Genomic DNA, 22,103 nt, shown 5'->3' with positions numbered 1-22,103 from the left:
AATAAAAAAGGGGGGGGGGGGGCTTGCTCAATTAGAATAAAACAATATCCCTTAAAATTAGAAGATCAAAGGGAATCAACAATCACTGATAAATTTTAAAATATAGATTATTAATTGAATGTGAATTGGAATATAACACTCCTATCTGGACAGTAAAGGAATATGATGGGAAAAGTTAAAAGTTGCAGATTGGTTCAAGATCTCAGGGCAATCAGCAAAACAGCAGAGGATATTCGTCCAGTAGTAGCTAATTCGTATGACTTTTTGACTAAATTGTATAATAATCAGAAATGGTTTGCTGTACTGGATTTAAAGGATGCTTTCCTACCCAGGATATGAAATAGAAGGAGGACAGACAGAGTCTGTCTTGGAGCTGCTAGAAAAGAAGCCATTTGCCAGACTCCATGACCGTCGACCACCAAGGAGCTCCAGACGTTCCTGGGATTGACCAGATGGTGCAGACTTTGGATCCATGATTATGGTGTTCTGGTAAGACCACTATATGAACTGGTGAAAGGAAACCCTCCCTCTTTAAAACGGACTGATACAGCAGAGGGGCTTTTAAAAATTTAAAAAAAGAGCTAATGAGAGCTGCAACTCCGTGACTTCCGGATGTGACTAAATCCTTTAGGCTATATTCCTATGAAGAACAGAGAATAGCCTTGGGGGTCCTTGCTCAGAAACTAGGACCATACAGAAAGGCAGTGGCATATTTTTCAAAAAGCTGGCTGAAGCGAGCAAAGGATGGCCCGGATGCCTAAGGGCTGTGGCAGCGGTTGTCATGAATATTGAAGATGCTCGCAAATTCACCTTGGGACAGAAGATCACTGTGCTAGTGTCCCGTGCGGTATCAGCAGTCCTGGAACAGAAAGGAGCCCACTGGTTATCTCCTTCACGTTTTTTAAAATACCAGGCCACCCTTGTGGAACGGGATGATACAGAAATTGTGGTCACTAATGTTGTGAATCCGGCATCCTTTTTGCACGAACAACTGATAGAACTACTAACACACAACTGCTTGGCCACCATAGAGACTGTGCATTTGAGCCGACCAGACTTGAAAGAAAAACCTCTGGAAGGTGCTGATTCTTGGTTTACTGAGGTAGTAGCTTCATGAATGAAAGCAGGTGAACGAAAGGCAGGATATGCTGTTACCACCACTTCACAGGTAATCGAAGCTAAACCTTTACCAGCAAACACCTCTGCCCAGAAGGCAGAAATAATAACATTAACGAGATCCCTGGAATTGGCTGAAGATAAAAGGATAAATATTTGGACTGATTCTAAATACACATTTGGTGTGGTCCATGCACATGGTGCTATCTGGAAAGAGCAAGGACTTTTGAACACACAAAGGAAACAGATTAAACATGCTACAAAAATTCTACAATTGCAAGAAGCTGTTCAGCTACCTGAAGAAGTAGCTATTATGTACTGTAAAGGACATCAAGGTGACTCTGATCAGGAAACTGGAAATAATTTGGCCGATTTTGAAGCCAAACGAGCAGCTGAACAATCTAAAATCATGTCCTTAATCCCCGATGGCAAACTAACAATTGAGAAATCTAAACCTAGGTATTCAAAAGAGGATAGAAAATTGATTCAAGATCTAAAAGGACAGGAAAATCAAGAGGGTGGGATTCAGATACCTGATGGGAGAACTGTAATCCCCTATAACCAACTCTGGAAGTTAGTTCAGGAGGAACATAATAAAACTCATTGTGATAGTAACTCTTTGTATAAACACTTAAACAAATTGTAGGAAGAAATCTATATACTATAGTTCAATTAGTGACAATACAATGTCAGCTATGTCTTAAGAATAATCCTAAAACTGAAAATAGAAATCAAATTGGGACAATTGTGAGAGGAAGTTATCTGGGACAGCAGTGGCAAACAGATTTCTCTGAATTATCAAGAAAATGAGGTTATCGATATTTGTTGGTATTAAAGGATGCTTTTTCAGGCTGGCCAGAAGCATTCCCTTGTATGATAAATAATACAAGACAAGTGATTAAAATATTATTTAACGAGATCATACCTCGTTTTGGAGTACCAGAGACAATTTCTTCAGACCGAGGTTCACACTTCAGTGCAAAGTTGTTACAAGAAATTAGCAAAAAACTAGAAATTGATTGGCAGCTCCATGTTCCATACGGGCCTCAGGCCAGTGGGCAAGTAGAAAAGATGAACCATCTCATTAAACAACAGATTAGTAAAATATGTCAGGAAACAAATTTATATTGGTACCAAGCGTTACCACTGGCTCTATTAAGAATTTGAACTAAACCCTAGTCGAAAGAAGAGGTTAGCCCATTTGAGATTTTGTATGGAAGACCATATCAGTCCCAGTTCAAAGGAGAAAGTCTTCAGGAAGTGGGGGAAGGCTGTCTCTCACAGTTCCTGATCGATCTGGGAAAACAGTTGGAGGAGATAAATAAGAGAATAGTAGGGACAAGAGCGAGAGGTTTGGATTATCCGATTCACCCTTTCAGATCTGGAGACTGGGTTTATGTTAAGAATTTTTCAGGAGATCCTCTACAGGAGAAGTGGAGCGGACCGTATCAGAGATTACTGACCACCTTTACAGCAGTGAAGATAAAGGAACAACCTGCTTGGATACATTACTCAAGAATAAAGAAAGCACCAGAGCCAGAGAAGACATGGCAGATCAAACCTTCAGGACCCTTGCATATGAAATCTCTTAATTTGGACTCATGTGATAACTGGCGCACAAGCTTGGGACCAGAATTTGTACCTGAAATCAGTGCAGAATGTTACTAATATTTTTAATCGTAGTGACTGTTGGGTGTGTGCACAGTTGCCTAAACCAGGAGAAAGCCTGGATCTCCCATTGATTGGAATTCCAATTCATAACACTGTCTCATGGACAAATTTGTGGGTGAACACTAGTAATCTGTATCCGAAGGAAAGGTTAAAATTTGGAATAGTTAATCCTAATCCAAGCAATAAATATTACACCTGTGCACAAAGATGTATTACACCAGGAACCAGGGTAGGAAATCATGCTTGTTCAAATGCCACAGACGTAGGTCACCATTCAAAATGCAATCATACTATTAATATAGATGGTATCATAGTTCAGTGGTGGCCTGTTCCTAAAGGGAAAGGATGGTATTGGTTATGTGGAGAAAATGCTTACAAGATTCTACCCCCCAGCTGGAAAGGAGCATGTACCTTATGTGCTGTAATACCCAATTTTACTATTATCTACAGGTATCCTTCCGGGACCTGGATTAGAAGTTTTTCTAAACAGATTAAGTGAGGATTTAGCCCTATTATTGAATGGCACACTGCATTTCATAGTTTTATAGTAAGTGAATTATAAATTATAAATATCTCAGCAACCATAGAGAAAATGGAAAATAAAAACATTGATATAATCCAGGCAGAACGAGAGATAACTAGCCTATCTAAGGTGGTATTACAAAACCAAATGGCTCTAGACATGTTATTGACATCACAAGGAGGGGTTTGTTCCATAATCAGTGAAAGTTGTTGCTCCTATATAGACCAAAGTGGCAGAATTGGAACAGATCTGGTGGAAATTTGGAAACAAACTAAGATATTTCATGAAATGGCCATGGATGACACCTCCTGGGGTTTTGAAAAAAAATATGGAAAGGGTTAACTTCATGATTACCTGATCTCTCCTGGTTGAGGCAACTGGTTGCAGGTATATTGGTGTTAATTATTTTAATATTGATTACTTGTGGTATGATACAGTGTTCCCTCTGGTGTTGTAAATGCTATGATAAATTATGAAGACTGGAAAAGGAGTGAAATTAAGCACCAAGTAGAAAAGGGAAATTATTTCAAAAGACTTTTGATGGTAATGGCAATATATAAAATGTTGCAAAAGAATTTGCAGAAGGACAGAAAAAGGGGGGATTTGAAACAAGGGGGACAGAAAATCACAAAATGGAATATATAAACCTTTAGAATCAGTTTTAAGTAATGTTAAGTTTGATGGCTTTGTAACAGTAGCAATGGAAAATTACTAAAGTGCATGATACATAGAAAAAAAATAGAGTGCAGCTAGAGAACACACTGAGCATTCTTGTACAAGATAAATTGTTATAGTTGACAGAGTTTTAAGAAAAACAGGCTAGAGGAACAGGACACAGGGATAAGGAGTATCTGGGAACGGCAGGTGTCCAGGATGGGCTACAGTTAAACTAACTGATAAGTAGGAGGATAGGAGGATTATTATGTCTCTGGTGCTAACGAACCAATTAAACTGTTATGAGCATCTACTGCACGTGCTCCAAAGGCTGCCAGAAGTGATGAAGATTGTTGGAAGAAGTAAACGACCCTCAGAGACCACCACCACAATTCTGTACGCATGCGGGGAACTTTCTGGAAAACGATGTAATGTATGTATGCCCAGGGACTATATAAGGATGGCTTGTGTAGCAACACGGAGAGACACACGTTAGGAGGAGCTATCCCCCGTGTCTCCCGGCGCCGCAATAAAGAATACCTGCTGGCCAGCTTGAAAACTTTGTTGGCAAGTTTGTTCCTGGAGTTTTCTCCGAATCAATCTGGCGACCCAGGTGGGACCCTCTCTGCTCGGCTGCAGGACCCGCTGGGGACAGGGCTCCCTAGGGCCCTCGGGAATTTTTCCCGGAGGGACCCCTCGACTCATTCGGATCACTGCAGGAGCAGACAAGGACCGTCTCATAAAAGGTATTCTTTTCTTTTGTATGGTCTGTAAGGTGCAGGGGGCATCTTGCATAAAGACTGAATTGGCAATTGGGTTGGTTTGGTAAGCATACGCAAGGTTTGGAAGCCTTCCGTAAATCGGGATAGGAAATCTCATAGGTAAAGGCATATACCCGGCTGCTAGCGTCCGTTCGGTATACACCCACAAGAAGCAGGGGGCTTCTTGTGGTTTGGGTCCTACAAGATGCAGGGGGTGTCTTGTGGAAATGGTTTTGGATCTTGTTGGTATTTGATTTATTTTGTGGCTTATTACATTAAGGATTTTGGTCTTGCGATTTTGGTATCAGCGACAGACTGTTATAACTAAGCAGGGGGCATCTTGCGGTTTGGTTCATACAAGACGCACAGGGTGTCTTGCGGAAATGGTTTTGAGTCCAGTGTGCTATCAACAGCCCATAAGGGATTTGATTCGTGATGCTGTCAGCGTGGGTCCCTGAATAGGTTAGTTGAATCACCCTCTGATACAGTGGGCTGTCCAGTACAGTTACCACAGTGGGACGCAGACGGGCTGGTCGGACATAAGGGTCTCGTCCTTCTTGGGACGCTGACAGGCTGGTGAAATATAAAGGGTTCAAGGAAACCCCCCTATTAATGTTAAAATATGGTCTGAGCCATACGGGTTAGGAAGTATTGCTTTCTATTCTGCTGGTATTCGTCTTACTTTGTGACTTGTTACATTAAGGATTTTGGTCGTTTGATTTGGTATTGGTGACAGGATGTTGTAGCTGTGTTATTAACTGTTGTTTGTTTGACTGAATTTTAGTCTCTGTCTCAAGTGTTGTAACTGTGTGGAGTGTGTCTGTGGGATCCCGTGTGTGTGTGTGTGAATGTGAGACTGATAATGGAAAGTCAGCAGAGTGAAGAGATCTTGAAAAAGAGTCTTTTAGGGTGCGTTTTGGCACACTGGAAAGAACTTGGAGGGTCTCCTGGGGGCTCGGTAAATAAGAAAACATTGGTAAAATATTGTAACCGTTGGTGGCCTTTGTATATTTTGGAAGATCAGGAAAAAATGGCCTGAAAATGGAACTCTGAACTATAATACATTGTTACAATTAATGTTGTTTTGAGGTGGCAGGGAAAATGGGATGAAGTAATGTATGCAGATATGTTTTTCACTTTAAGAAACCACGTGGAGTGAGAGACTGAATGCAAAATTAATATAGCTCCCCCAGATCCCTTAATTTTGGCTTTGGAAAAGGACAGGGAAAAACCGAAAGTTAAGATGGAGAGATGTTGTTCAGCCTGTGATATGGGGAAAGATGTTTGAAGTTAAAAAACAGTAATCAGGAAGATAGGTTGGAAAATTATGTGTCACAGGTACCTCTGAGAGGAGCACCCTCTGCGCCTGTCCTATCTGATGTTGATAAGGAGGAAGAGATTGCTGTCACTGGCAAAAAGCGGCAGATTCCCATTCAGAGTTAAGAAAGGGTTAAAGCAGAAGCGCTGTTGCAGAGGCGGGCACCTGCAGCCCCTGCAGAGCAGGGTGAGCAACTGCGAGAAAAAGAAAAGGGAAAACCAAGGGGGAAAGGAGGGGAGCTCGAGCAGCTCCTGTGTCTGAGCCTGGGAGGAGGGATGTCGGGCGGAGGTGGGGGAGTGGGCTCTCCTGTGGAAGCGGATCGGGGTGCGCGCTATGGGGAGTTGGGACGTTGGAAGTGAGACTGTCCGGGGGGGGGGGGGGGGGGGGGGCAGTGCCATGGGGTGGCTCCGGTGGCTGAATTGGAACTAGACTGACGGGGAGGACCTGGGGAATCTACCCTATTAGATCCACTGGTTACATTAAAACTAGGGATTACAGGAAATAAAGTGGAATTTTAGCGGATGCAGGAGCAACTTATTTGGTGTTACATCAGAGAGAAAAGAATTCGTTACAGATGTGGGAGCTACTGGCCACCAAGAAAAAGAAGAAAAAAAAGAAGAGAGGCATTCCTTCTGAAACCTTTAAAGTACAAATTGGGAAAACAAATAGCAATGCGCATAAATTTTTATGCATGCCAAATTCTCTAAAATCTTTATTAGGGCGAGAAGCAACACTTAAAGAAGGCAAAATGGAATTTAGAGTTAAAAACAATCAATTAATTGCAGTTTTGAGTTTAATTCAGCAGAAAAGCAAACAGGAGGACCTCCCTGAAATAGAAGAAAACCTCAATTAGGTATATCTGGGAGTATGGGTATCTGAAGCTCCAGGTAAGGCGAAAAATGCTTTGACTATTAAAGTGTAAACAAAAAAAGGGGGGGGGGGGGCTTGTTCAATTATAATAAAACAATATCCCTTAAGCCTATCTCAGTCTCCCCTCTGGCACGTTAAAGCCATTCCCCTTGGCCTGTCCCTACAGGCCCTTGACCAAAGCCCCTCTCCAGGTTTCCTGTAGCCCCTTTAGGCACTGGAGCTGCTCTGAGGTCTCCACGCAGCTTCTCTTCTCCAGGCTGAACACCCCAATGTTCTCAGCCTGGCTCCATACGGGAGGTGGTCCAGCCCCTGACCATCCTTATTGCCTCCTCTGGACTTGCTCCAGCAGCTCCATGTCCTCCTTGTGTAGGGGACACCAGAGCTGTATCAGACCCTTTGGTCCTTCCCTCAGTTCTTCATTGAGAGAACACTCATCAAGCAGGCACAGGAGACAGTAGTCAGTGCCTTACCTCAAGTCTGAGCCTCCTTTTTGTGGCCACTACTTTCATTTAGCACAATTTAGACACAAAACGCCATGGTGCTGTCCCAGTCCTGCTATTATAGAGCTGATTCTTTTTTGGATGAGTCATTGAAGGCTCTGGCCATGCTTAAAAACACCTGAAGCTGTTTGAAGAGAACCATTCGTTGTGCTGGTTCTCCATACCCTGCACTTCCTGTGTGATCTCCTCATCTGTAAGAATGACCAATAGTGAGCAATAATGACCAGTAATGGCCAGTAATGATCAATTCCATAATCACATATTCCACTTATTCCTTCCTTGCATCCATAGTACGAAGAGTTCCAAATGTGCTTTCAAAACCTGGATAGATGTGGCAGCAGCTTTCTCTCCCACAGCCTCCTCAGAGCCCCCTTCACCTCCTTGTTCCTCAGGCTGTAGATGAGGGGGTTGAGGGTTGGGATGAGGATGGAGTAACACACCGACACCAGCTTTGCCTGATCGCATGAGGATGCCTCATGAGGCTGGACATAGGTGGGGATCCCTGGTGCGTAGAAGATGATGATGGCAGCCAAGTGGGAGGCGCAGGTAGAGAAGACCTTCAGCCTCCTCGTGGCCAAAGGGATCTGCAGGACGGTGTGGAGGATGCAGGTGTAGGACACCAGGATTATCAGGAGAGTGACGGTGGAGTTAAATGTAGCACTGGACACCAACACAACCTCGTTTGTGCTTGTGTCTGAGCAGGAGAGCTGCAGGAGGGTGGGCAGCTCACAGAAGAAGTGGTTGATGCTCCTGGCCTGACAGAAGGACAACCTCCCTGCCAGCGTGATGTGCACCAGGGAGGTGAGGAACCCAATGGTGTACACCAGCACCATCATGCCATAGCAGCGCGCCCTGGTCATGGTAGTGGTGTAGAGCAGGGGCTTGCACACAGCTGTGTATCGGTCATAAGCCATTACCCCAAGGAGGAAGCACTCACAGACAGCCAGAGCCATGAAAATATACATCTGGGCAAAGCAACCCCAAAAGGAGATGTGGCTTCTCCCCAGCAGGAAAGTCTCCAGAGCTTTTGGGATGATAGCAGAGGAAAGGCAAAAATCCATGCAAGATAAGTGGCTCAGGAAGAAGTACATGGGGATACGGAGGTGGGGGTCAGTGTTGATCAGCAGGATCATCGTCAGGTTCCCCAGCACCATTAAAACATACAGGGATAAGAAGATAGTGAAGATGGTGGTTTGTAGCTCTGGGGCATCAGAGAAACCCAAGAGGATGAAGCTGGAGAGAGCAGTGAGGTTTCCTGCACCCGTCATTTCAACAAGTTGGTGGATTTGGATTGAAATGAAATGAATAAATCCCTAAGAGAGAAATAACGTGGAAGTTTAGTTGTTTAATCCATAAAGTAAATGCCGTAGAAAATGTTGTCTTTTTAGTGGTGCATTTCTGTCTGTAGCCCCAGATCTGAAGTCAAAGAGGTCTAGGAAATCATTACACAGCCTGAAATTAAAAGAGAATAATTCTACCATGATTGATATCCCCTGCACAAATGATACACAGAGAAACATCATGTCTACCCAAGCGTAAGATAATAAAATCAAATAAGTGCATCCCCAAATCTAGAAAACAGAAAAGATTTTGCATTTTCTTCACTGATTTCTGGGTATTTTAAGGATTTTATTATCTTATTTGTATTTTTCAGACTGAATCAATGCTATTCTGTAGCTTCTTTAGTTGTGGTGCATCCTTTTCATCAGAACACAAAGCCATGTACTTGAAATTTGCTTTAAATTCTAAGCTTATTTGCTTTTGAAGAACCCCCACCCTGCATAAGGTGAAGGGAAAGCAGTGGTCTTGGCTCCAGCAGAACTTTGCTGTGATTGTAGTGAGTTTCCTATGACCAACCCAAATATCCACCTAAAGATGCTAAAATACAAATTATTCCATATATAAACCAAAATTTTCAGGCTTTAGCTTGGATTTTCTCATGTCCCCCATTCAGCCCCACTGCAGATGAGTTATCTGATGGAATATCTATCTACAGATGGCTACATATCTGCTGAAATATCCGTAAGTAAGACAGTTGTAGATGAGGTCAGGAGAATGTTTTTTTTGAAACAAAACTCCTAACCAAATGACAGGGCACTTGGCTTCATCGCTTGGATCATCAAGATCCAGTTTGGAATGAAGGGACCCTCAAAGCTCATCCAGGCTCAACCTCCTGCCCCAGGCAGGGACCCCTTCCACTGGAGCAGCTTGCTCCAAGCCCCTGTGTCCAACCTGGCCTTGAGCACTGCCAGGGATGGGGCAGCCACAGCTTCTCTGGGCACCCTGTGCCAGCGCCTCAGCACCCTCACGGGAAAGAACTCCTTCCCTATCTCCAACCTGAACATCCCGTTCCAGTCTAAACCCATCACCCCTTGCCCTATAGCCACAGTCCTTGAAGAAGAGTGAAATTCAACATGCCATCAAGCACGTGAGAGGCAGCATGACCAGGGTCAAACTGGACCCATCACCCATCAAACCCTTTTGTACCTGCTTGGTTAAAGAGGAAGGTGGTGGTGGATGCAGTGCCTGCAGCTCCTTCTGGAGCCCATGCGATGGGTTGAAGGAGAGATGCTTGGGAGCAGGGTGCTCCAGGCTGGCCGGTGGAGGGGTTTTATCTCACATGAGGCATTACCTCAGAGGCTTGTGTTGTGCAAACTGTTCTCCCAAAGGACCCTCCTCCATCGGATAATTACTTTGACTTGATTGACAAAATAACCTTTTAGTTCCTGTCTCCCCAAAGTCTTTCTGGCTGCATCAACACCTCCAAGACCAGTTCTCCTACAGAGACCTACCCAGGAAGAGAGGCCCAGGACAGTTTGCTCTGTATTTCCCCATCTATCACATACCTCTTCCTTTCAGTGTTTCCCTGAGGAAGCCCTTTACATCCACAGAGATCATCTAATGCATTGAAGGGAGCTGAAAACAAGCACAACAAAGCATCCTCTGTGTGGGTGGTTTGAGGTGGTCTTAGGGAGTCCTTTCTATCAGATGCATTTATTTCTGTACACGTTACTAGCGATTGTACAACAGTTTGGTCAAAAGCATTGGCTCAAAACATGGCTGCTTTGAGGATATAACAGGATGAAGTCATATTTCCCAGTCTTCCTCTGAGGAATCGTGAGTGCTGGCGTGTCCTGAATGCTTCTCCTGGATGAGGAGACATTATAAAACCCTTGGGAGAAATATTAAATTATAACCTTGTTCCAGACATTTACAAAAACTAAAAGATAAGGCAAACAGGGGAGAAAAGCGAACTATGAAAGTGTCGGGATGTTTTCAATGTAAACCTTGTTTTCTGCTGGAAGGCACCAGACTGACTGTTCAGGAGATGCACTGGATGAAAGTAGACAAGGATTTCTGAGTGGTTTTGAATGTTTTTCTTCCTCGTTGGGTAATGGGTGAAACCCAAATTTTGTGAACTTCTGCCTAGGAGCTCATCTCAGTCTCCCCTTTGTCATTTCGCGTGACCCAACTTGTGGTCTGGACTTGAAATACCTGCAAATATCAGTTAATATTTCCTTAAAACCAGAAATAACACCAGAAAATATTTGCTAATATAAAACATGAGCTCGGATACCAGTTGGTTTGATGCCCGCAGGGCAAAGCCACCACCTGTCTTCTCCCTTTTGCTCTCTGAAGCCTGAAATATAGTTTATTGTTATGTTTAATAGCATTTAAATAAGAAAAGATACTAATTTCAAGTAATATTTAAGTAACAATCGCTTTGGACAAGAACTTTCTTTCCAATACACAGTCACTGTCAGGTCTCGGGCTGCAGCCAGAGAAAGTCCTGTCCATCCCAGCACAGCATGTAGCCTTGGTTTAAGGAGAAGCATGTGTTCCAGGTGTCATGCTTCCAGGTATATTTAGTCCCTGCTTTTTGAAGGTGCTATATCCACCCATCCTTGAAGGTGCCATATCCAACCATCCTCTTCAAGGTGCAATATCGAACCATCCTTCTTGAAGGTGCAATATCCTACCATCCTTGAAGGTACAATATCCAGCCTGCTTCTTCTCCTCACCAGGGCAGGGAACCATGGATGGACAAAGAGGAGAGGACTCTACTTTTTGCTTTCCTCATGGCGTTCTTCATATCCGTGTTTCTTAGGCTGTAGATGAGTGAGTTCAGCATGGGGACAGCCACAGAGTACAGCATGGAGACCACCTCGTCATGCTTCGAGGACTGTCTGGAGCTGGGGCGCAGGTACATGAAGAGGGAGCTGCCATAGTACAAAGCAATGGAGATGAAGTGAGAGGCACAGGTGGAGAAAGCTTTTCGTCGACCAGCCGCAGACCGCATCTGCATGACAGTGGAAAGGACCGACAAGCAGGAGATGAGGATGAAGACCGTGGTGCTCAGTACATTGAACCCCACCACGGCAGAAACCATCGCCTCGATGGCATGGGTGTCAGAGCAGGAGAGGGCTAGCAGTGGTGGTCCATCGCAGAAGAAGTGATTGATTGTCTTGGACCGACAGAACGGGAGACGAAATATGGAAGCCGTGTGTATGGTAGAGCTGATCACGCCACCTAAGTAGGCACCAGCCAACATCCCAGTGCAAAGCCTTCGGGACATGACCATGGAATAGAGAAGGGGGTTACAAATGGCCATGTAGCGATCGTAAGCCATAGCAGCCAGCACATAGCACTCGGTGGTGGCACAGGTTGCAAAGGAGAAGAGCTGAGTGGCACACCTAATGAAGGAAATCACCTTCTTCTCCACTAGAACATTCAGCAAGGCTTGAGGGATGATGGTGGAGGAGTAGCAGACATCCAGGAGAGACAAGTGGCTGAGGAAGAAGTACATGGGGGTGTGTAGGCAGGAATCCATTCTGATTAATGCAATTACTCCCAGGTTTCCTATGAAGGTAACCACATAGATGGCAAGGAGTAAGACAAAGCACATCACCCGCAGGTCTTCCCTCTTTGTGAAGCCCAGGAGAATAAACTCAGAGGGGGACGTATAATTATCTTCAACCATAGTGACCCTATAGGCAGTTTGCTGCTTTATGTCTTTAATTTGAAATGCTGAATAGGCCCAAATCCCTCAATAATGTTAAAAGTGTCAGGTTTTGTCTATCAATCGGTTACACCACTTTAAGTCAATAGAAAGTTATATATACAATATATATATGTATATATATGTCAATATAAGGAAAATTCTCTTTGGGAGAGGAAAACACCAAGTTCCCAAGGCCAGTCTTGCCTGAACACAACAACCACCACCAACACACTTGGAAGCAAGTAGATATTTTAAGGCAAGGAGGGAGGGCAACACCAGAATGAATAAACTTCAGGGTTCCTCATAGTTCCTCTCAAGCCACTGACACATGGAAGTCCTTGAATTCCCGAGTAACTGCTGGGAAAAGGGAATTATTTCTTATCTTTTGGGTGCTGCCAGTCCAGTGTGAGTACATGAGAAATAAATGGCTGTTCTCTGTGTCCCAGGAGGAGCTCTTTGAGGGCAAATGTGGCTTGCTTTCCTTAAGGTAGGATGGTGCAGAGCCAGGATTTCTCTCCTCACTTTGCTTTAGACACGATGCCTAACTTGGAGACAAAAGATACATTCAGGCTTGATCAAAGATAAATTATCCCTGGCAGAAATCAGCAGCTCCTAAAATCACAGCTTGCGACAGGTAGAATAAATCCTCATTGATTTTTCCTGCCTAACATTAACCATCATTTGACAGAGTTAACACCAGAGAGCAAAACAGGAGTGCGCGCTGCCTGGTATCTGACAAGCAGAGCCATACTTAAGAGTCATCATTATTTGAAGACCCTTTGCTGAAGGGATGAGGTCCACCTCCACAGCCAGACTCCTCATTTCAGATGTCCTGTGAGCAAAGCGTGTGGTCTCCCAGTGTTATTAATGGGGCTTTAGAGCTGCTTTTCACTGCTCACATAGAGATGCCAAAGGCAAAGCAGCTCCTGAGACATCACCACAGAGCTGGAAGATGTGACCCAAGTAATGAAAATCAAACTCTTTGGGTCTGGGGCTCAATCCTCCCCCTGAGGCAGCATCCGCCTGCCCAGACACACACATCTCCTGCCAGTGGAGAATTGACCTGAAGCTCACAATTAACAAAGGCTCACCCTCACTTTTTCTTGCTTGACAAACCAACTGCTTGGTATGAAGTGATCCAAGGTGCAGATATGAAGCCTGGGATGTTTCTAAGGCTGCAGCTTGTGCTACACATGAGAGCTTCCCTCCAGCAATCAAGTCTCCCTGCAGCTTGAGCACGCTCACTGGAATGGAGATAAACTAAAAACCCATACCTTGCCGCCCTCGTATAGATATTACCCATGCAGGCTGTGGGTCCACACTCTGCTGAAGAGTTAACTGAATATTTGTCCCTGTCTTCCTGGGGAAAGGACCTCCATTTGTGGCTTTTCTACTCCAATTTGGTAAGATCTCGCTTTGTGGCCAAGCTTTCAACAAGCTGCCCTAGGACTCACCAAGCAGACTGTTGCTAGTGTTATCCAAGATGTAACTCTTGACATTATGGATAGGAGAACATCCAGCTGCTGTTGAGACCCTACAGCCGAGCAAAACCTTGCAGCACAAGCTCCCAGTTAGGTAGCAGTTAGCTTGCTCTCACGGAAGCATAGAATCCCAGAGTGATTTGTGTTGGAAGAGACCTTAAAGCTCATCTGGTTCCAATGTCCATCATTCAGGGACCCCTTCCACTGGAGCAGCTTGCTCCAAGCCCCTGTGTCCAACCTGGCCTTGAGCACTGCCAGGGATGGGGCAGCCACAGCTTCTCTGGGCACCCTGTGCCAGTGACTCAGCACCCTCACAGGGAAGAGCTTCTGCCTAAGAGCTCATCTCAATCTCCACTCTGGCAGTCCAAAGCCATCACAGTGGATGTTATCCTCAAGATCTCAGTATAGGAACAAGTGGAAGATGCCAGCTCTATAGAGCTACAACACACTGTTTGGCTGGCTGCTCTTCTGAGAGTCTTACAACACAAACTATCAAATGAGTGAAGAAAAGGATTGTTTAAAATATGAAGCAAAAAAGCCAAATGCTCACACCACCAGCATCCCTCTGATTCCTCAAGGTGATGGTTTCTGCTGCCCTGAAATAAAGCAGAGGAGGTAAGGTCTGCTACAAGGCCTGTGGATCCTGTGGATGCCACAGGACAAAGCAGGGTTTTCATTTCAGGGATTTCCTCCTCTTTGCTCTCAGATCCACTTGAAATGGGTTTTAATACTCACAGCTTCTCCAGGCTCCAGCTAGAAGGGTAATGCTGCTCTGTCTTCTCCCACGCAGCATCTACCCATCCTTCCAGAGCGTTGTCCTTTGTGGTATTCACAGAGCCAGGGGTAAAACAAGTCAGGGGATTACACATTAACCGCCAGGGAGCTGTCAGACCAGGCAAGGGTCAGCCCAAAGGGCTCCCAAGAGCCAGGCCAGGAAACACCCAACAGGTTTTACAATTAACGGCACCAGAAGGTGTTATTTGAACAATACCAGCCCAAAATTGCTGCCTTTAAGAGTTTTATACAGCCTTCAAAAATCCCCAAAGGTAGTTTAGTACATATTGGTATGTAGTGTGTCGTATCTGTATTCAAAAACAAGATTACCTCTTGGGAAGGACTCTTAGAAGCGTCCCTCCCTCAGTGGAGGAGAAACCCAGCTCTCCTTTATCTCAGTTTATGCTTCTACTTAGAATGAAAATACAAAAGCACAACTTCCTTTTCATCTTGGTGCAGCTGCATTGACTTTTCAATCAGAAATGCTTCCGTTACTGTGCTCCCAAAGATGAGAGGGGGCTGCAGGGCCTTCCAGGGAAGGACAGAAGTCACCTCGTCACTCCCCAAAAGCCCTAGTAGAGAATGACCCTGTTTTGTCCTGCCTAGCACTCAATGTTCCGTAACAAAAGATGGGTTTCCTACCCCATGCCGGTTACCAGGATAGATCCACCAGTAACCCAGGAACTTGGTTACTGTATAGGCATCCTCACCCATTTAATTCAGCACCAGAGAGCACCTAAATAATCCCAGCTGCTCGCCTGGGATTATTTAGGTGGTGATGGGTGTCATTTACATACATCAACAACAAGGAATTAAATCCTTCACCTACATGGGATAAAGGTTGAGACCTTACCTGTTTTGAGATCTGATGTGTTTTCGGGTGCTTTCATTATAAAATCTGGGATGGCTTTGTCAGGAGTAAAGATGTGCAATGGGGATACTTTCTGAGAGGGATCTGTGGATCTATAGGAAACAACTGACGGAGAAGGGAATCATTTGAAACACCATGAATTAGCACTTCAAAGTGTGTATGGATAGCCCAGACTATTTAAGAGAAAAACCATTTAAAAGGCAGAGTGAATTTGCTATCCTCAACATCAGAAGAACATAGATCAAGTCCAGAGGAAGCCACGAGTATGATCAGGGGCTGCAGTACCTCCTGTATGGAGCCAGGCTGAGAACATGGGGGCTGTTCAGCCTGGAGAAGAGAAGCTGCGTGGAGACCTCAGAGCAGCTCCGAGTGTCTGAAGGGGGCTACAAGGATGCTGGAGAGGGACTCTTCATCAGGGACTGGAGTGATAGGACAAGGAGCGATGGGTTCATACTGAAACAGGGGCAGCTCAGGTTGGATGTAAAGCAGAAGCTCTTCCCTGTGAGAGTGCTGAGGCGTTGGCACAGGGTGCCCAGAGAAGCTGTGGCTGCCCCATCCCTGGCAGTGTTCAAGGCCAGGTTGGACAGAGTCTTGGGTGACCTGGTCTAGTGTGTAGTGTCCCTGACCATGGCAGGGGGTTGGAACCAAGGTCCTTTCCAACCCAAACCACTCTATGAATCTACAATAATCTACATTTCATACAACCTGGAGCCTCAGCCAAGAATTGCATTAGGAAAAGTGGGATCATTTCTAAATGTGAGGGGACTTTGAAGCTGTTAAACCATCTGACATTGCTTTAACAGGGTCAGAAAATAAACTGTCTACACAGGATCAGCCTAGTGTAGAGGCAACATGATGGCCTTAGTTTATTTATCTATTATTGCTCAGCTTCCTGGGCAAGAACAAGCCACTTGGCTACACAAAGCTTCCCAGCGAGTAAGAAAAAAGTGGTTTTATCTTAAATAAAAAGGAGTTGCTATTCCCAGCAATGTCCAGTAGGTGGTGGTGATGTATAAGAAATCCTGATCCGTGAGTTTCTAGTCACTTGCTTCAAATCTTCTGCCTTTTGATACCTAGAGGGATTCCTATGACCATTTTGCACCTCTTGGAGGTGACCACAGAGAGCAATGGTACGAAGAAGGAATAAAAGTCACATAGGAAAAGGAATGGATTTTGTTCAGAAGTAGATGAAATGCGGCTTTGAAGGGGAAATGGGCATCTAAAGAGCAGGCATTTGTGGATACTGTCATGTCCTGCTGGCAACAGTAAGAGTCAGCTTCAGGATGGTAACTTTAATAAAGAGTAAGAATAAGAATAAAGTATAAATAAAGAATAAAAGATAAAGGATAAAGAATAAAGTATAAATAAAGAATAAAGTATAAATAAAGAATAAAGTATAAATAAAGAATAAAGACTTAGTGCTGGCCAGAGTCACATCCCTGTTTGGGTTATTTTCCCCTGTATTAAAGAGTGTTTTTCCCACTGGTGATGCCACAGCTCAAGTGACCACGGGTGGAAAATCCCCATCCAGGATCTAGCCAAGCCTTCTCCTTCCTGTCAGCCCATCGTCTCCAAATCCCCTCCCGGAGGAGCTTGTTAACACAATTGGATCAGGGACATCTCTCACCTTTGAGTGATGAGCTGCTAAAGAAATAGGGAAGTTTTGGGGGCGTGGGGAAACCCTGTGGTACTATTCCCCCTGGTGGCATCGCGATTTTATAGCAACCAGGATATGGGGGAGCTGCAATTTGTGCCAGGAATTACTTCTTGCATAGGAAAGAAAGACTTTTGGTTGGGTTTTTTTCATTACCTTCAATGTTCCTGTTGTTTCAGGGTGTTTGCGTTTCCATGTTTGCTTTGGGTTTCTTTAATCCCCATTGCCTCAAACCAAAGTGCAACTCTCCTGCGGCCAACTCCACTGATAACATTCTTGCCTTTGTTTTTAACAAACCGCTGAGGGTATAAATTAGAAAACTCCTTAGAGCTTCACTTAAAGGCTTTGAGAAAGGCAGAACTTGAGGAGGAAAAATGAAAGGCTGAAGTTCTACAGCTGCCTGAAAAGAGGTGGCAAAGCCCATTTTGACTGTGACTTAACTCAGCAGCCTGGTTCCAAACACAGACCTGTTGAAGAATTTGCATTTCACTCACCTGGCTCACACACAATATCCCACTGCTCCATAACTGCGTTCAAACATCAGTTCATCCGTTTAGATCATGGGATTCCATCCTTTCTGGGAAAAGCTTTTCATAGGAGCTGCCTCTCCCACCCAGCCCATAAATCACTGAAACCCCAACTAAACTGAGGCAAGGAAAGTCAGTATCATGTGTGTTGTTGTTCACATTTAACACAAGAATATATTGTGGTATATATAAATCTGTAGTTTAGGATGCATTTAATATTGTGTTTTTATATATATATACACAGATATATATGTGTTTATGTGTATAATTTGCGAGTCATAGGAACAGAGACCTCCTAGATGTCCTTTCTGAACAACAACTATGTCCTGCTGACTTCATGGTCACATCAGGTTGCTCATGGCCTCATTCAGGCAACTTCTGAACATGTCCATGGGTGGAGGCTCCACAGCCTCTGGGACAAATCCTCATGTTACCCACATCCCTGGATCAGGGTTTTCAAAGCCTGACTGTGATTCTTTCTGCTGTTCTCCTCAGAGCATCCTTCATCTCTTTGTTCCTCAAGCTGTAGATGGGGGGATTGAGCATGGGGATCACCACCGTGTAGAAGACGGAGACAACTTTGTCAGTGTTCAGGGAGTAACTAGAGCTAGGGTGTAAATACATGAAGATGGTTGTTCCGTACAACATGGTCACCACGATCAGGTGGGACACGCAGGTGGAGCAAGCTTTTTGCCTGCCCTCAGCAGAACGGATCCTCAGGATGGCAAAGAAGATGAAGACGTAGAAGACCAGAATGGCAGAGATGGTGCTGAGCTCCATGACACCAGCCAAGGAGAAGAGGATCATCTCCTTGATGTACGTGCTGGCACAGGACAGAGCCAGGAGAGGAGGAACATCACAGAAGAAGTGGTTGATGATATTGGAGCTGCAGAAGGGCAGCCTGATGATGAAGGTCATCTGAATGATGGAGTTCAGGACACCCCCAATGTAGCACCCTGCCACCAGCCCCACGCATAAACTCCAAGTCATGACAGACGAGTAGAGCAGGGGGTTGCAGATGGCCACGTACCGGTCATAGGCCATGACAGCCAGCAGGAAACACTCAGTTGTCACAAACACAATGTAGAAGAAAGCTTGACTCATACAGCCAGCAAAGGAAATGGTCTTCTTCTCCAACACAAAGTTCACCAAAGTCCTGGGGGCTACCACAGAGGAGAAGCAGATGTTAACAATGGAGAGGCTGCCCAGGAAGGGGTACATGGATGTGTGGAGCTGTGGGTGACCTCGGATGGAGACCATTGAGCTGTACTAAACCAAACTCACTCAACTCTGTGTAAATTAGGCACTAAGTTAAGATGCTCACCCTCATGAAAGTGTAAATTACAGGTTTCTGTCCCTGGTAACATGGAGGTTCAGAATAAAACAACTAAATCTTTACAGGATTAAAGATGAAAATAAATATCTTACCCCACCAGATAAGTGTCAGGACCAGAAGCCTCAGTGAAGTTCCATTCTCCATCAGCAGAATATTTCTTTGTAGAAATATTCTTCACATTTTAAAGTGAATATCACTATTTCAGGGTCAGTGGCTGGGTCGATCTTTCCTTGGGAGTTTTCTCCTCTCTTCTTCTCCAAGGCTCCTTAAACATACCAAAAGCACCATGATATCTGACCAGTGTCTAAATGGGCTACAAGAAAGGTGGAGAGGGGATTTGGACAAGGACCTGTAGGGACAGGCCAAGGGGAATGGCTTGAACCTGCCCGAGGGGAGACCATTCTGGAGACATGGATCACAGTGGCTGTTTCACAGCTGCAGTGTGGGGTCTTGATCATGGGCTAAGAGAAAGGCTTCCATGGTGCTGCCATTGTTCTCTGTACCGAAACACAGCTGCACACACAGAAGAGAAAAGCAGAGTAAATTTTGTATTGAGAAGAGCTGCTGTGCTGATTTTGGTTGTGCTATTTTATCATAGAAGCATGTAACGCTTTGGAAAGGACCTTAAAGCTCATCCAGTTCCAACCCCGTGTCCAAGGCAGGGACACCTTCTATTAGAGTAGGTTGCTCCAAGCCCCATCCAACTTGGCCTTGAACACTTCCTTGCGTTCCCTGACTTCTATGAATGGGAAATCTCAATCTTGGTGTCACATTAAATTGCTCATACATTAAGACTCCTCAATTTGAATTTCACATGGAGAAACTAGAGATGGAGGCTGAAGACAAATGCATGTTAGAGTCACCATCTGCTACAGCCCAACACAGTTTGATTAGATTCATTGTCATCAGTCCCACCAGTAAAAGCATTGTCTCATTGAGCTTTCCTTTTTGCATGTGCAAGCACTGAAGGGTTGGATGTGCACCTAAAAGCCTTACTTACAAGTGTGTGTATGTTAGATCCTCTGGGTTTAGGCACATTATTGAAAACAGCAGTTATTCAGTGCTAGTGTGTTTGCACAGCTGAGTACAGGCACAGAAGCTGGAATTCATCTCACCTGACATTGCCAGCCTAAAAATGAATTACTTCAGCTCTTCCATAGCCAATAGAAGCGATAGACTCTTCCATAGGAAGACCAGAAGATGAGCTGTGCCCTGCTGCTTCCTTGCAGCTTCCTCTATGCTCCAGTCAGGTTTGCAGGACTCTCTCAATTGCCTCTTGTGCTGGATGCTCCTCAATGGTCCTGATGATTTTCTTGTCTGGCCTCATATGTTCATTCTGATGTTTGTCATCAGGTACCACAAGGGATGGGCAGAGAGACGAGGAGACAAAGAAAAGAAAGATGACTCCCCTTGAAGATTTACCTTCTTGGCTACTGTGGTGCTGCATCCCTTTGTTGACCCTTTTTGCCCAGGAATACTCACTCATGGTCTTGTCCAGCAAGATCCCATGTGTCCCATGGAGCCGTGAGCTAGAGCATGTCACCACCATGAGGGTTCAACATGGGATCACAAGTTTAGAGACCACAAGAACAAAAGCACAATGAAGATCTCTGTGTGAGAGCCCCACACCACCTCATCTCCCAGGGCAGAGCAAGCAGGTTCGTCCTCTCCTGTCCCAGCATTGCCTGTGGTGTGTGGTTGGAGATATTTATCCACTGCTTCATTCTGTGTTTCCTTAAGGAGCAGGTCCCTGAAGCAGATACCCAGTGTGGCCTTTGCACCCAGTGAAGTGTTGCTGCACGGTTGTGCATCCCCCAGAGATGCCCTCAGTTACTCCCTGCACCCAGAAAGACAATTTCAGAGCTTTCATAGCTCTCCATGTTACGTGCTCACTGTTTCCATCTCTGTAGCTGCACAACATCCAATGCTCTTTACAACCAGCTGATTCTATGTTTTTACTAGCATGAATGTGGGAGAAAACATGAACTCTTCCTAGGAGTCTTCCCCAGAGCATCCTTCAGCTCTGTGCTTCTCAAGATGTGGATCTGGGTGATCAACATGGGGATTATCAGGGTGAAGTCAACAGGCACCAGGTTGGACAGAGTCTTGGGTGACTTGGCCTAGTGTGAGGCACCCCTGCCCATGGCAGGGGGTTGGGCTTTCAGGTCTTTTCCAACCCAAACCATTCCATGATTCTATGACACCCTTTTGTCCTGGTGCAGAGAATAACTTGGGCTCTGCAGTCAACACTGAGAAGTGGGGATTTCTGGGTGGTACTCAATAAAGCTATTTAGGATGGCTGTTTTGGAGTAAGGTGTACTGCTTCTTAGAGGACCCAGCAACATTAGGGTGTGATTGGTCAGATGAAGAACCAAGCCTGTAGACGACTGGTGTTGATAGTTCCTTCACAGATAAAATAGACAACAAAAAGCAATGGGCATTCTAGGTCAGCACCTTTTGATGACAATACTGTTTGTCTAAAGTTATAGTGATTGAATGAAGTTGTCATGTATCAGTCTCTGGTTAGAAGAAGAGCCCAACATTTTTCTGCAGGGATGAAAAATACTCACATTTTTGCTTTCATGACTTCTGTCCTTAGCAGTGCTGTGAAAATCTTTTCTTGATGCTTTATTTTTTTTCTGCACAGAAAATAGTATGTAACCATTTTGATTCATAGGGGAATATTATAGTTACAATGAAAAAAACAAACCAAAACCAAGCAGTTGTAAATAAACATGATAATCACAATGCCAGAAGGAACACACATGAGCAAGCTGCTTCAGATTGAATTCCTTATGCTGTTCAGCAAATATTTATTAACCTGGACGTAAACATATCATATTGACAAGGGACCTCACTTCCTACTCAATGGCTTGTTCATTTATAGTCTGGGAACCTGGACAGCCATGTTTTCTCGGTAGTATTAATTGCCACAAGTCTTTTTCCGAAGTTGCGGCTTCTGAAAAGAAAGACTGGCATAAAATGCAAAAAGGCTGGGTACACCTATTGAACCAATGAGAGCCTTAATAAAGCAGCTAGCATTAT

General features: G+C 44.6%; 3 protein-coding genes and 2 pseudogenes across 7 annotated transcripts; 2 read left to right on the top strand and 3 right to left on the bottom strand.

The window, feature by feature from the left end:
• Window positions 1-22,103, top strand: part of LOC136017804 (olfactory receptor 5AP2-like) — a 313,756-nt pseudogene that overhangs the window by 154,578 nt on the left and 137,075 nt on the right.
• LOC136016754 (olfactory receptor 8B3-like) overlaps window positions 1-22,103 on the top strand; it is a 50,826-nt pseudogene that overhangs the window by 23,074 nt on the left and 5,649 nt on the right.
• On the bottom strand, window positions 7,728-8,681 carry LOC136016536 (olfactory receptor 8I2-like). Its single transcript, XM_065683874.1, has one exon. The coding sequence runs from the start codon at window positions 8,679-8,681 to the stop codon at window positions 7,728-7,730; it is 954 nt and encodes a 317-aa protein (XP_065539946.1).
• LOC136017711 (olfactory receptor 5AU1-like) lies at window positions 11,141-14,725 on the bottom strand. 5 transcript variants are annotated; one of them, XM_065686228.1, is made up of 3 exons: window positions 14,632-14,725; window positions 14,449-14,492; window positions 11,141-12,273 (listed from the first exon to the last, which is right to left on the bottom strand). In XM_065686228.1, the coding sequence occupies exon 3, from the start codon at window positions 12,242-12,244 to the stop codon at window positions 11,432-11,434; it is 813 nt and encodes a 270-aa protein (XP_065542300.1). In that variant the 5' UTR covers window positions 12,245-12,273; window positions 14,449-14,492; window positions 14,632-14,725; the 3' UTR covers window positions 11,141-11,431. The 5 variants fall into 5 exon arrangements, with proteins under 5 accessions (XP_065542300.1, XP_065542299.1, XP_065542302.1 ...); XM_065686227.1 differs by lacking the exon at window positions 14,449-14,492; XM_065686230.1 differs by lacking the exons at window positions 14,449-14,492; window positions 14,632-14,725 and adding an exon at window positions 12,938-12,956.
• Window positions 17,986-18,982, bottom strand: LOC136017712 (olfactory receptor 5A1-like). Its single transcript, XM_065686231.1, has one exon. The coding sequence runs from the start codon at window positions 18,980-18,982 to the stop codon at window positions 18,179-18,181; it is 804 nt and encodes a 267-aa protein (XP_065542303.1). The 3' UTR covers window positions 17,986-18,178.

Source organism: Lathamus discolor, chromosome 6, assembly GCF_037157495.1.
Source record: "Lathamus discolor isolate bLatDis1 chromosome 6, bLatDis1.hap1, whole genome shotgun sequence".
Classification (NCBI taxonomy): domain Eukaryota; kingdom Metazoa; phylum Chordata; class Aves; order Psittaciformes; family Psittacidae; genus Lathamus; species Lathamus discolor.
The sequence above is the reverse complement of the archived record's forward strand: the minus strand, read 5'-3'. Positions and strand labels throughout refer to the sequence as shown.

Bases quoted from the DNA above. Each gene is read 5' to 3' on its own strand.
- LOC136017712 (XM_065686231.1), bottom strand. From the start codon at position 18,982: ATGGTCTCCATCCGAGGTCACCCACAGCTCCACACATCCATGTACCCC.
- LOC136016536 (XM_065683874.1), bottom strand. From the start codon at position 8,681: ATGACGGGTGCAGGAAACCTCACTGCTCTCTCCAGCTTCATCCTCTTG.
- LOC136017711 (XM_065686228.1), bottom strand. From the start codon at position 12,244: ATGGATTCCTGCCTACACACCCCCATGTACTTCTTCCTCAGCCACTTG.